Source organism: Gekko japonicus, unplaced genomic scaffold (genome assembly GCF_001447785.1).
Source record: "Gekko japonicus isolate JY-2015 unplaced genomic scaffold, Gekko_japonicus_V1.1 scaffold809, whole genome shotgun sequence".
Classification (NCBI taxonomy): Eukaryota; Metazoa; Chordata; class Lepidosauria; order Squamata; family Gekkonidae; genus Gekko; species Gekko japonicus.
In genome coordinates this window covers 172,441-185,421 of record NW_015172578.1, presented here as the reverse complement: position 1 = coordinate 185,421, position 12,981 = coordinate 172,441, and the positions used below count along the sequence as shown (strand labels likewise).

General features: G+C 50.4%; 1 protein-coding gene across 1 annotated transcript; it reads right to left on the bottom strand.

Annotated features, from left to right (window-relative positions):
* Positions 1-2,197: 2,197 nt before the first annotated feature.
* LOC107119008 (uncharacterized protein K02A2.6-like) lies at positions 2,198-6,265 on the bottom strand (the record flags this gene model as incomplete). The annotated part of the gene is made up of 2 exons (XM_015421432.1): positions 2,198-2,294; positions 4,329-6,265. Coding segments are annotated over 2 exons (2,034 nt in total), but the record flags the coding sequence as incomplete, so codon positions are not given.
* Between the last annotated feature and the right edge of the window lie 6,716 nt (positions 6,266-12,981).

The following is a 12,981-nucleotide window of genomic DNA, read 5'->3' as shown; positions in this document are numbered from 1 at the left end:
CTGCTCTTGAGAGAACAGCTTTGAGAGAATTTGTGACTGACCCAAGGTCACACCAGCAGCTGCATGTGGAGGAGTGGAAAATCAAACCTGGTTATCCCAGATTAGAATCTGCACACTTAACCACTACACCAAACTGGCTCTGGTCACTGTTCCCAAGTGGTGCAGTCACTCTTACATCTCTAACCACGTCTTGGGCGTTGCTTAGGACCAAATCCAGTATTGCCTCTTCCCTGGTAGGTTCTGTAACCATCTGTTCCATAGCACAGTCATTGAGAGTGTCTAGAAACTCAATCTCTTTTTCCCGACTTGAACACATATTGACCCAATCAGTGTGTGGGTAGTTAAAATCACCTATTACAACACAGTTAGTTCGTCTAACTGCTATCTTTAATTCATTAATCATTTTATTGTCCTCCTCTATTTTTTGATCTGGTGGGTGATAACAAATTCCAAGTGTTAAACTTTCTTTTCAACCCATAGCATTTCCAGAAGTGAATCCAATTCTCTTACCTTTTCAGTCTTACTGGACTGTATACCCTCTCTGACATGCAAAGCCACCCCACCTCCAACTCCCCCCCCCATCCTTCCGATATAATTTAGAACCAGGAATCACCATATCCCATTGATTTTCCTCATCCCACCAAGTTTCTGAAATACCCACAATGTCTATTTCCCCCCCAACACAAAGCATTTCAAACCCCCAATTTTATCTCGGACACTATTAGGATTTGTATATAAACATCTATAATTTCCCATCTCTAATGCTTGCCAAAATAAAAGCAATTGAGAGCTTTAAATTTTGAGAAGGTTATCATGGTGAAAATCTGAGTTTGAATTTCATATTCTAAATTTTGCATTTGAAGCTGGCAATTTGGGGTGATTGTAATGTGCATTACACTATAGCATTTAACCTGTATAGGATTCATTATTTTAATATTTACCCACAAAGAGAGTATGTGGCATGTTTCTGGGACCCCATAAAAAAGGGAGATACTGAATAGTGAGGAACTATGCAACCTTGTGTAGCATGCCCTATGAATGACTGAGGGGAAAAAAATTAAAGTCGGTCCCCTCCTTGACAGGCCTCATGGCAGTGCAGCTTGGAGAAGGCATTTAAAGAGAACATAATCTGAGCCTTAGGGGAGGGTGGGATATAAATCAATCAATCAATAAATAAATAAATACCTTTTCTCCCTCCTCTGAAAGCAATGAAGGATGGGGCACCTTCTTTTGGGGCCCATAGAACTGGACCTCCTAGTCCCATCTTTTTCAAACTTGGAGGGGGGGGGACTGAGGAGAAGCACTGGCAGCTATGCTGGAAATTTGGTGCCTCAACCTCAAAAAACAGCCCCCCTGAGCCCCAGATACCCCCAGATCGATATAACGTTTTAGGTTTTCAAAAAAATTCCCCAAACCCAATGCCATATTAATACTGGGATTCAGGAATATTGGAAAATACCCATATTTTTCTGGCTCAATATACCTGAATCTGAGAAATATAATTTTTAACATACCCCTAATGTACACTGAAGGAATGCACAATCGCTTGATCTCACAGTGGCATTTCACACTGTCAATTATAATTTTCTGACTCACCGCCTCCACAAAGTAGGAGTTTGTAGGGTGGCCTTTCAATGGCTTTCCTCATTTCTCCATGGTCGGGGACAGAGGGTGGCTCTGGGTGAGGATATGTCCTCTAGTGATCCTTATCATATGGGGTTCCTCAGGGGGCAGTGCTCTCCCTTATGTTATTTAACATCTATGCGCGCCCCCTCACCCAGCTGGCAAGGAGTGTTTGGCTTGGGTGTCATCAATATGCTGATGACACCCAGATATATCTGCTATTGTAGGGGTGGCTAAACTTGCTTCATGTGAGAGCCACATAGACTAAATGTCAGATGCTCGAGAGCTGCAAGGTGACTTCAGAGGAAGAGGTGGGTTTGGAGGAGTGGTCTGAAAGTGACATTGCAAGAAGGGGTGGGGTTTGGGGCAGGATGTGACATCATCAGAAGGGGTGGAGCTTAGAAAGGCCCCCTTTCCTCACCTGTTTTCCCCCTGTGTTTGTGGAATTTGGGACTCAAAAGGGAAGAGTCTGTATACTCTTGCCTTGAAAGAGGCACTGATTCTGGGAGGATAGCTTCAGTGGTGGCTGAAGCATTCAGAAGGCTGGTTGGAGGAACAAGGACCTTTCCAGTGGTCATTTAGCTACAACCACGACACAACACAGATTCTTTGGGAAGGGGACAGAGTTTTTTTGGCGCCGAACACCTGGCACAATGAAGAGTTCTTCAGAACTGAAAAGTAAATGAGTAAATAAGAAGAGATAATTTTTCTCTTCCTCGCTGGCCATAGATTCAGGATGACAAAAAGAAATACGACATCACATGCAGTATAATCAGTACGGACTTAAATCCTTGGCATGTATCAGATTCCACAGATGAGTTTCATATTATGTTTCTTCTGGCAAAATCAAGGAGCACTTACCACAGTTAAATCAATTGTAAAATTCTCCTTTAAGCAATTATTTATTTAGCAATTATATATGCTACAATAAACCTGTTAGTGATACCACAAAACTCTTTTTTGTGTACAAAGAAGTAGATAGATTAATTATTAAAAATACATTCATTTTTGTCATGCAGTTAGAATCCCTTGCAGTGGATGATGTATTGTATATCTAATGTTAAAATAAATTTAAAAGGTGGAAATGATATCCCAGGAAACTGGAAGTTATTTTCCATGGACCTGTTTAGGAATGAATGGAAGGATGGCAGCGAAATTGTTTCTTGAAATGACAAAAATTACTTCTTGAAATGCTGTCGTAAGAAGACAGACCTTACAATTATAAACTATGTCGCCTTAAGATGACTTGTGCTGGTGGAGCTAATACGCAGGCCACCCTGCCTCCTCCCTTTTACTTGCAAGACTACAATTCCCATCAAACCTCTCACTCTAGCCAAGATTTCTGGACCAAGCACTGTGGGTGTGCCATTACTAAGGGTGTCCAGACTCTCTCTCGCATCCTCCCTCCCTCCCTTTCTTTTTTTCTTTCTGGAAACTGAAAAGTACTCAGAACGTGGAGTGATTCAGCAAGAGTGATTCAGCAAGAGTACTTTATTAGATCAGGAACAAGACAAAGAAACCAGCTCGCAGGCCGGTTTATATGCGTTCAGAAAACCCGCCACCAAGCACACCTAAACACACCCCCTACTCCCGATAGGCTATTTACAGTAACCGGGCGACCATTGGTCTCCCGGCTGGGAAGCTGGCCCTTTGATTGGGCCGGCTAGGATCCTACGGATCCTTTGTCTTTCGACTGAAGCTACTGAGGAATATTGCCTGGCCAGCCCGGGCAAGTCCGGGCATGTCAGGCTGAATGCACTACACGTGGTAATGGCGACAGTACATTACACCCCTCCCCCCATAGTCCAAACTACCCACATACAAAGTCCTGTAGATATGCGGGGGCCTTCCTGGGCCTTGTAGAGCGGCGGAGGTCCGGGGTGCTGTTCGGGGCCGCTCCTTGTGGCCGTGGCGGGGCGGTTTGCTGTGGCGTTTCCGACGGCGGTGTGTCCTGCGGCTCTAGAGGGACCGGGGCCGAGGCCGGGTTCTGCGGTTCGGGTGCGTGGCCGGAAGTTTCGTTGTGCTCCTGGGGCTCCAGGTCCTCGGGGTCGTTCGGAAGGACCCGGCGCCGCAGTTGGTCGATGTGGCGGTGTAGCAGTTGTCCGTCCTCACAGGAGACCTCATAGGAGCGCGGGCCTCGCACCCGGACCACTCTCGCAGGGATCCAGGGTGGCCCCTGGGCGTAGTTCTTAGCGTAGACTGGGTCTTCCGGGAAGAACCCTCGGGCGGCTGCGTGTGATTCCGATGTCGGTTCCATCTCGGGGGCCCTGTCTGGGTGTAGACGGTCCAGCCGGGAGGTTAGGCGACGACCCATCAGGAGCTCCGCCGGGCTGCAGCCGGTCTCGGTGTGCGGGGTCGTGCGTTGGCCGAACAGGAACACCGCCAGCTTGTAGTCCCAGTCCTTACTGTCGAACTTGCGCAGTGTTTCCTTGGTGGTGCGCACCATGCGCTCCGCCTGGCCGTTGGTTGCCGGGTGGAAGGGCGCTGACCGGACGTGTCGGATTCCACAGTACCTCGTGAAGTCCTGGAACTCGCTGGAGGTAAATGCTGTGCCGTTGTCGGTCACCAGGGTGTCTGGAAGGCCGTGGGAGCTAAAAATGTGGCGCATGGCTCTGATGGCGGCCTTCGAGGAGGTAGACGGTACCGGCACCACCTCCAGCCACTTACTGTAAGCGTCCACTAGAATGAAAAAGATTTGTCCCTGGAACGGCCCCGCAAAGTCCAAGTGTAGCCGGGACCAAGGTTTGTGGGAAGACTCCCAAGCTCGATCGGGCGCTCGGGGCGGTGCGGGCCGGAACGCCTGGCAGGGTTGGCACAGTTTCACCAGTCTCTCAATGTCCTGATCGAGGCCGGGCCACCACACATAACTCCGAGCCAGCGCTTTCATCCGCACCACTCCTGGGTGAGCCTCGTGCAATGCTGCAAGTACTCGGTCTCGGAGTGGGGAAGGGATTACCACCCGACCTCCCCACAGCACACAACCCTTGTGAGCAGACAGTTCGTCTTTGCGCGAGGCATAGGCCGCAAAGTCGGGTCCCGCCGAGGCCAACGGCCACCCCCTTCTCACCCAGTCCAGGACGCGGCAGAGGATAGGGTCCTTTTCGGTGCGCCGGGCCACCTCTTTCACGTGAACCGGCTGGTCGGGCAGCGTTTCCAGCAGCGCGATGTGATGGGCTGGGGCCGGGTCAGGCTCCGTTTCCGGCAGAGGCAGGCGGCTCAAGGCGTCCGCGTGGCCCATTGCCTTCCCGGGCCGGTGCAGGAGCCTGTAGTTGTAGCCCGCCAGGAAGACGGACCACCGGATCACTCGGGGCGAAGTCATCTGGGGGGTCTGGCGGTCCGGGGCGAACAGACCCAGGAGAGGCTTGTGGTCCGTGGGGACCGTGAAGGGCCGGCCGTAGAGGTAGTGGTGAAATTTTTTCACCCCGGCCACTATAGCAAGAGCCTCCTTGTCAATCTGCGCGTAGTTGCGCTCCGCCGCAGACAAGGTACGGGAGTAATAGGCCACAGGTACCTCCCGACCGTCAGGCAGTTTGTGCCCCAGGACCGCCCCGACCCCATATGGAGAGGCGTCGCAAGCCAGCACCACCGGCAGGTCCTCGTTGAAGTGTGCGAGTACCGAATTTGAGACGAGGAGGTCTTTGACCGCCTGGAAAGGCGCCTGCTGAGCCGTCCCCCAGACCCACGGCGCGCCCTTGTCGAGGAGCCGATGGAGGGGTTCGGCTACTGCAGCTTTGAGGGGAAGAAAAGAGTGGTAAAAGTTCAGGAGGCCTAAGAAGGCCTGTAGCTCGGTCTTTGATGTGGGGGCTGGGGCGTTCGAGATCGCTCTGGTCTTCTCCGCCGTGGGGTGAATGCCCTGTGCGTCGACCGCGAACCCTAGAAACTCCACTTTGGGCACGCCGAGCAAGCATTTTTCGCGCTTCACCTTCAGCCCCGCCTGGTCGAAGCGTTGGAGAACGGTACGGAGTCGGGTGGCAAACGACGCGGCGTCGGGGGCGGTGATCAAGACGTCATCTAGAAAGGGCTGTACCCCGGGGATACCTTTGAGGAGAGAGTCCATGAAAGATTGAAAAATCCCCGGAGCCACCGAGACGCCGAACTGGAGCCGGTGGACCTTGAAAGCCCCTCTGTGCGTGGCGATCGTCTGGGCTTCCGCCGTGGCGGCGTCCACCGGCAGCTGCTGATAGGCCTGCGCCAAGTCCAGCTTTCCAAATATGCGAGCCCCCGCGAGCGCCGCCAGCACGTGGCTGACCACCGGAACGGGGTACGCGTGGTCCTGCAGTGCTTTGTTAATTGTGCACTTATAGTCCGCACAGATCCGGACGTCCCCGTTTGGTTTGATCGGTGTGACAATGGGGGTTTCCCAGCGTGCCGATGCCACCGGCTCCAACACCCCTTGCGCCACCAGCTTGTCGAGTTCCGCCTCGATTTTCGGCCTTACCGTTAAGGGCGGAAACCTGGCCTTGATCCGTATGGGCCGGACCGCCGGGTCCAGGTCCAGGGAGATGGGGGCCCCCGTGAACTTGCCTAAGGACCCATCGAAAACCCGGGGGAATTCGTTGCAAACGTCCGCGAAATCGGCTTGCTGCAGCTGGTGGATGCCCCCGATGGTCAGGCCCAGCGGCTTAAACCACGACATCCCCAGGAGACTGGAAAGCCGGCCCCCCACCACCAGAATGTCCAAACAACCCTTGAAGTCCTGGAACTCCACCAGGAACGTGCCCCAGCCCCGCACCACCACAGGATTCTTATTGAAATCCTGAAGCCTGATGTGTGGTTTGCGCAGAGGGGGTCCCCCGTTGGGACACACTGTCCGCAACGTCTCCTCCGAGATAATGGTAAACTCGGAGCCCGTGTCAAGTTCCATGCTACAGGGGGACCCCTCTATCCGGACCGTAACATGGACTTTGTTTCGGCTCTGACGGGGCAAGTCACCTACCTGGGGCTGGGGCTGGTGGCCGACGGCATTTGTGTCGATCGAATGGAGGTCCACAGTGTGGATGGGTTCCCACTGGTGGCTGGGTTTCCTGGGTGGCTGGCGGCGGCTGCGGCAGACCTTGGCGATGTGGCCCTGCTTGTTGCAGGACCTGCAGACCGCCTCGCGGAAACGGCAGCTCCGACGTTCATGCGCGTCCCCGCAGCTGGCACAGGAGGAAGCTGGCTCCGACGGCCTCGCTGGCGGTGCGCCCTTCGAACGGTGAGGTTGTGACGGCTTGCGGTGGAGTTGCGCCACTGCCTCCTCTTCGGAGTCTGCCGAATCCCCTCCGGCTTGGGTGCGGTGTACCCGATGGCCGCCGTGGCCCGGGTGCTCATTCTCGAAGGCAGCCGCATCCTTTAAAGCCGTGGCTAGCGTGAGGTCATCATCCCGAATGAGGCGCCTCCTCAGTTTGGCCTCTCGTAAACCCAACAAGAACTGATTCAGCAGGGTCTCGTCCAGGTTGCTGAAATCGCATTTCATGGCGGCCTTGCGAAGGTTGGCCAGGAAGTCCGCAGCTTTCTCTTCGGGGCCCTGGACCTTCACAAAAAAATCCATGCGGGCCGCAAATTTGGAGGGCTGTGGCGCTAGATGGGCCGTGAGAGCCGTGATGAGGGCCTCGAAGCTCACCTCCTCTACCTCCTTAGGTGAGATTAGGTTCTGCAGAAGGAGCAGGGTGTCCATCCCACACAGCCGGATGAGCTGGGATCTCTTCAATTCGGCGTCGGTGACCCGCATGCAGGCAAGGTAGTGCTTGAGGATCCTCACCCATGTGGTCCATCGTTCGGGGTGGGCCAAGTCAAACGGAGCGATGCCTTCGTGCGAGGTCCCTGCTGGAGCGGCGGTGGCGACCCCGGAGGATGCGTTGGGCCCGGCGGATGAGGAGGTGGAAGCAGAGGAGGGAGCGGAGGTGGCGTTTTGCTCCGACATTTCCGCGGATGCTCGTGGACGCTCGGAGGACCGGGTGAGGCGGGCACGATGGTCGAGCGAGCTTAGCCTGAAGCGTGCTAGGCGTGGAGAGCGATGCTGCTGCTCGAGGGGTCAGCAGTGTGCGAAGCGGAGCCGGGAGCGGAGCGATGAGCAGTTGCCGGAGAGCTGGGATGCGAAGTTGCGCGGTTCCCGGAGAGGTATCGGCGTCAGGCTCGGTGCGGTACTCGTGTTGGCGTCCGGGTCTTGTTCATGGGGTCGTAGATCCCACCTTCGTCGCCAGTGAAAAGTACTCAGAACGTGGAGTGATTCAGCAAGAGTGATTCAGCAAGAGTACTTTATTAGATCAGGAACAAGACAAAGAAACCAGCTCGCAGGCCGGTTTATATGCGTTCAGAAAACCCGCCACCAAGCACACCTAAACACACCCCCTACTCCCGATAGGCTATTTACAGTAACCGGGCGACCATTGGTCTCCCGGCTGGGAAGCTGGCCCTTTGATTGGGCCGGCTAGGATCCTACGGATCCTTTGTCTTTCGACTGAAGCTACTGAGGAATATTGCCTGGCCAGCCCGGGCAAGTCCGGGCATGTCAGGCTGAATGCACTACACGTGGTAATGGCGACAGTACATTACAGAAACCCTGTAGTGTCCAATGACGTTCCTAGAAGGAGCAAAGAGAAAAGCGGTGCCATGAGAGGCTGGGTGCACAGCCGGCCAGTGGAAGTGGCCGTTGGCAATAGCAGCCGACACAGCTGAGATATGCGGTGAGGGGCAGGTGTGCGTGCACATGCACGTAATGCCTGCTGCCTGTTGCTGGGTCATCTGTGTGAGGAAAAGGACGTGGGGGGAAAGTAAGAAGATGGCAACGAGGAGGAGGATGGTAAAGATGAGAGGTGGCATTCGCAAGAGTGGAGGGACAGAAGAAGGAAGGAAGGAAGGGAGCAACCGATCCATAGTGGCCACCACCAGTTTTCCCTCTAAGCTGAGTTAGTATGAGCTAGCTCACTGTTTTTTAGGCTCTGGCTCACACATTTTTGTCTCAACTCAGGAAGGGTGGGTCCAGAGCAAACTAATTCATGCCGTAGCCAAATCGCTCGCTCACAACTTTAATGCCAGGAGCTCACAAAGTAGAATTTTTGCTCACAGGACTCCACAGCTTAGAGGGAGCATTGGCCACCACTGTTGGGAGAAGTGGAGGGGCAGCTGACTGGGCCCAATCTGGCCTTGCCACTGGGAACTGGGGGTGGGGCTGAGCTGCCAGTGAGCAGGCTCTGGCTAAACTCTCTGGAAAAAACCCTCCACTTTCAAAGTGGGGGGATGTGGGGGGTGACAAGCCTCACGAGCTACAGGAGAGGGCTCCAAGAGGGCTGCATGTGGCTTGTGAGCCAGGGTTTGGCCACCCCTGTGCTATTGGATGGCCAGCCAGCTGCTGCCCCACAAAATCTGGGATTGGAGGCCATGGTGGGATGGTTAAAAAAGAGCATGCTGAGACTGAATCCAATAAAGACAGAGGTTCTGAGGTGGGGGGGGGGACTCGGGATTGGAGTCTAGGCTTCCAGATCTTGATGGGGCACCATTGACACCAGTATCATCCATCAAGAGTCTTGGTGTGACCTTGGATGCCTCCTCATCAGTGGAGGCCCAAGTCACACATGTTATTAGGCTGGCATTTTCCCATCTTTGCCAAGACCAACACCTGGCTCCTTTCCTGTTGTTCCCTGACCTACCCATGGTAATCCATGCAAAGACTAGACTACTGTAACTCGCTGTATGTTGGCCTACCCTTGAGTTGTTGTTCAGTCACACAGTCGAGTCTGACTCTTCGTGACCCCATGGACCAGGTCACGCCAGGCCCTCCAGTCTTCTGCTGTCCTCTGAAGTTGGCTCAATTTCATGTTCGTTCCATCAATGACACTGTCTAACCATCTCATCCTTTGCCATCCCCATCTTCTTTGACCTTCAATCTTTCCCAGCATCAGGGTCTTCTCCAGTGAGTGCTCCCTTCTCATTTGGTGGCCAAAGTATTTGAGCTTCAGTTTCATTATCTGGCATTCCAGGGAACAGACAGGGTTGATTTCTTTTAGGATTGACTGATGTGATCTTCTTGCAGTCCAAGGGACTCTCAAGAGTTTTCTCCAGCACCATAGTTCAAAAGAATCTATTCTTCGGCACTCGGCCTTCCTTATAGTCCAACTCTCACAGCCATACATGACTACTGGGAATACCATTGCTTTGACCATGCGGAATTTTGTTGGCAGGGAGATGTCTCTACTTTTTATCATGCTGCTTAGGTTCACCGTCGCTTTCCTCCCAAGGAGCAGGCGTCTTTTAATTTCATGACTGCTGTCACTGTCTGCGGTGATCTGGAATCCCAGGGACGTGAAGTCTGTCACTACTTCTACGACTTCCCCTTCTATTTGCCAAGGAGTGATGGGGCCGGATGCCATGATCTTAGTTTTTTTGATGTTGAGCTTCAAGCCCACTTTTGCACTCTCCTCTTTTACCCTGAGCAAGAGGCTCTTTAGGTCCTCTTCACTTTCTGCCATTAGAGTGGTATCATCTGCATATCTGAGGTTGTTGATTTTTTCCCCCTTGAGACTGACCCGGAAAATCCAGCTGATCCAGAATGCAGCGGTGCAAGTCCTAACAGGAACGTCACGGAAGGCACATGTCCAACCAGTGCTGCACCAGCTACAGTGGCTTCCAGTGAAGCACTGAGTCAGTTTCATGGTTTTAGTACTGACCTTTAAGGCCTTGAGTGGTCTGGGACCAATGTATCTACTGGATCGTCACCTCCGGTATGTCCCTGTGAGAGCCTTACACTCTTCAAATAACAACTTGCTGGTGATACCTGGCCCCAAGGATGTCCGGCTGTTCTTGACCAGGGCCAGGACCTTTTCAGTCCCAGCCCCGACCTGGTGGAACTTTCTGCCAAAGGTCCCCAGTTCAGTCCCTGGCATTTCCATTTAAATGTATGTCAGGTAGAAAGTATTTGGAACAATCTCTCTCTCCATCTGAGACTATGGAGAGCTGCTAGTTAGAGTTGGCAATGCTTAACTAGGGCTCCGATCACACCACCGAGGAACTGCGGGCGGGAAGCGAGGCTGTTTGCCCTGGGGTGAACTGACGTGCGTTTGTGCAATCAGACTTCCGCCTGCCTGCCCCGCAGTTCCGCATACTACTTACTTTTCCCTGGTGTTTTTTTGCGCCACTCCTGCGGCGCAACGAGACGCCCCACCAACAACTCCGGGATGCCAGACAAATGTGTCTGTTTGATCGTGTGCCTTTAATCTGTGGGGGAATTGTTTGTCTGCCGCAGCTTCCGCTCCATATGATCGCAGCCTAGATGATCTGACTCAGTATAAAGGAAGGATGTTATTGAGTTATGTCACAAAGATGTTATTGTTACATCATATTTACTGGTTCAGTTCAAAAATTCAGCATCCTTTGAAGGTTTCTGCGATGAAACGGTGATTGTCCTTTCCCCCAAAGAACCTGAATAGAAATATTGCCATTGTGTAAATTGTTATAAAAATGGCATAAATTGCATATATTGCATAAATGTCATTAGAATGGTATAAAATACCATAAAAATAACATATATGAGGTATTTACCAAAGAAAAGAGACAGAATGAAAATCATTTTCCTGACTATGCACAAAATGGAAAATACATTAATAAATACATGAATCCATAGTCTAAATTAGCCTTATATATCCTTCTATTATTTTCTCAAGCTCTTATAGCAGTGGTTATAGACTTATTATCAGCCCATATCATTGTGAGGGACGAAGAATTACTGATATTTGCTTACTATATGATTTTCAACTGCTAAACGTTTGTTCCCCTTTTATTTCACAGTGGTCGGTAGGCTATTTTCTTCACACTGTAATTTTATGCCTCAGAGAAACATTGCAAGATTCTTTATGGTGAGCAGTGGGGAAGATGTGTAAGAGCCAGAGAGGTGTAATAGTTAAGAGTGTCTGCTGCTATGATTTCCTGGATGCAGGATATGGGGAAAGAGCTGGAATTTGAACAATGGGACATAATATGGAAAACTGCAAAATTCATGAGAGCCATTTCATATAAAGAAAGTATCTATAAAATGTTCCATAGATGGTACTGGTCCCCAGATAAAATCTCAAAATGTTATCCACAAACATCCAATAAATGTTGGAAATGTAAATCTAATGTGGGGACCTTTTACCTCATGTGGTGGAATTGCAGTAAAATGCAAGAGTTTCGGAAAATGGTACATTTTCGAAATACTAAATCTAGATGTCCTGTTAGCACCTGAAATTTATCTATTAAATATAATTCCAAAAGGTTTCACCAAGCAAGACGTATATTTATTAGTATATATCATAACAGCTGCGAGAATATTAGTGGCTAAAAATTGGAAAATGGACAAAATACCCTCGAAAGAGGACCTAATAATAAAACTCCTTGAGTTAGCGCAAATGGACAATTTGAGTTTAATACTGCAGGACAAAGATCAAAAAGTACAGGATAAAGGATGGTTAAGGGTTTACAACTGGATAAAACGTTAAAATATTATAGGAAAAGGAAAAGAGAAAATAGTTTTTATTTGACATAAGACATGTAATTGGATACAATGACTCTAAAAATTTGTATAATCTGAGATAATGAAATGTTTGTAATTAGACTGAAATGAAAAAAATAAAGTGTTAAAAAAAAGGGTGTCTGCCTAGAAGACCTGGGTTCAGATCCCCACTCAGCCATAAAACTCATTGAATGATCTTGGGCCAGACATGTTCTCTGTCAGTGTGACCTATTGCACATTGATAAACTGCCAATGCATCCAATGCATGTCAGTCACTAATGTACTTGCAATAATCAATGCAGCCTAGTCAGTGCTTCAGTGCAGTTCCTGCCAAGAGCAGCTGAGCTGCACAAAGGACTTCCCATGAAACAAGTGGAGATGAGTAGGATAGTGCTTATTCTATTGGCTGTTTATTGGCCAAAGTTATTGGCTGTTCAAGGCTGGTTCTGTGCCACAAGAAGCTCAGTTATTCTTATACCAGTAAGAAGATATGGTAAGTGCAGGAAGGTAGGAAATCTTTGCTCTATTTGCCATAAACAGACATTACTTCAGCTGCCGTGGGGTAAACTAGTATGCATCCTTCATAAGTTAAAGATGATCCAGAGCTCAGGCCAACCTGAAAGCATCCAGCTCAACTCTGTATAACTGAGAATACATCCAGCATTTTTACCAAACCTCCACATTAACAGTATTAACAGTAAAAGTCTACAAGGTATTTGTGTTCGCGAATACATACGTGTTTATTATTCAACAATGCCTTTGATACAATAGCTCCTCAATACTTCCATGCATTAAATGAAACAGGAGGTAGGTGAAAGATTCATTATTTTGCATGCAAACTTCTTGGTACTGAGTTTTTCTAAAAAATGGGGAGAGGAAAAAAATTGTGCAGG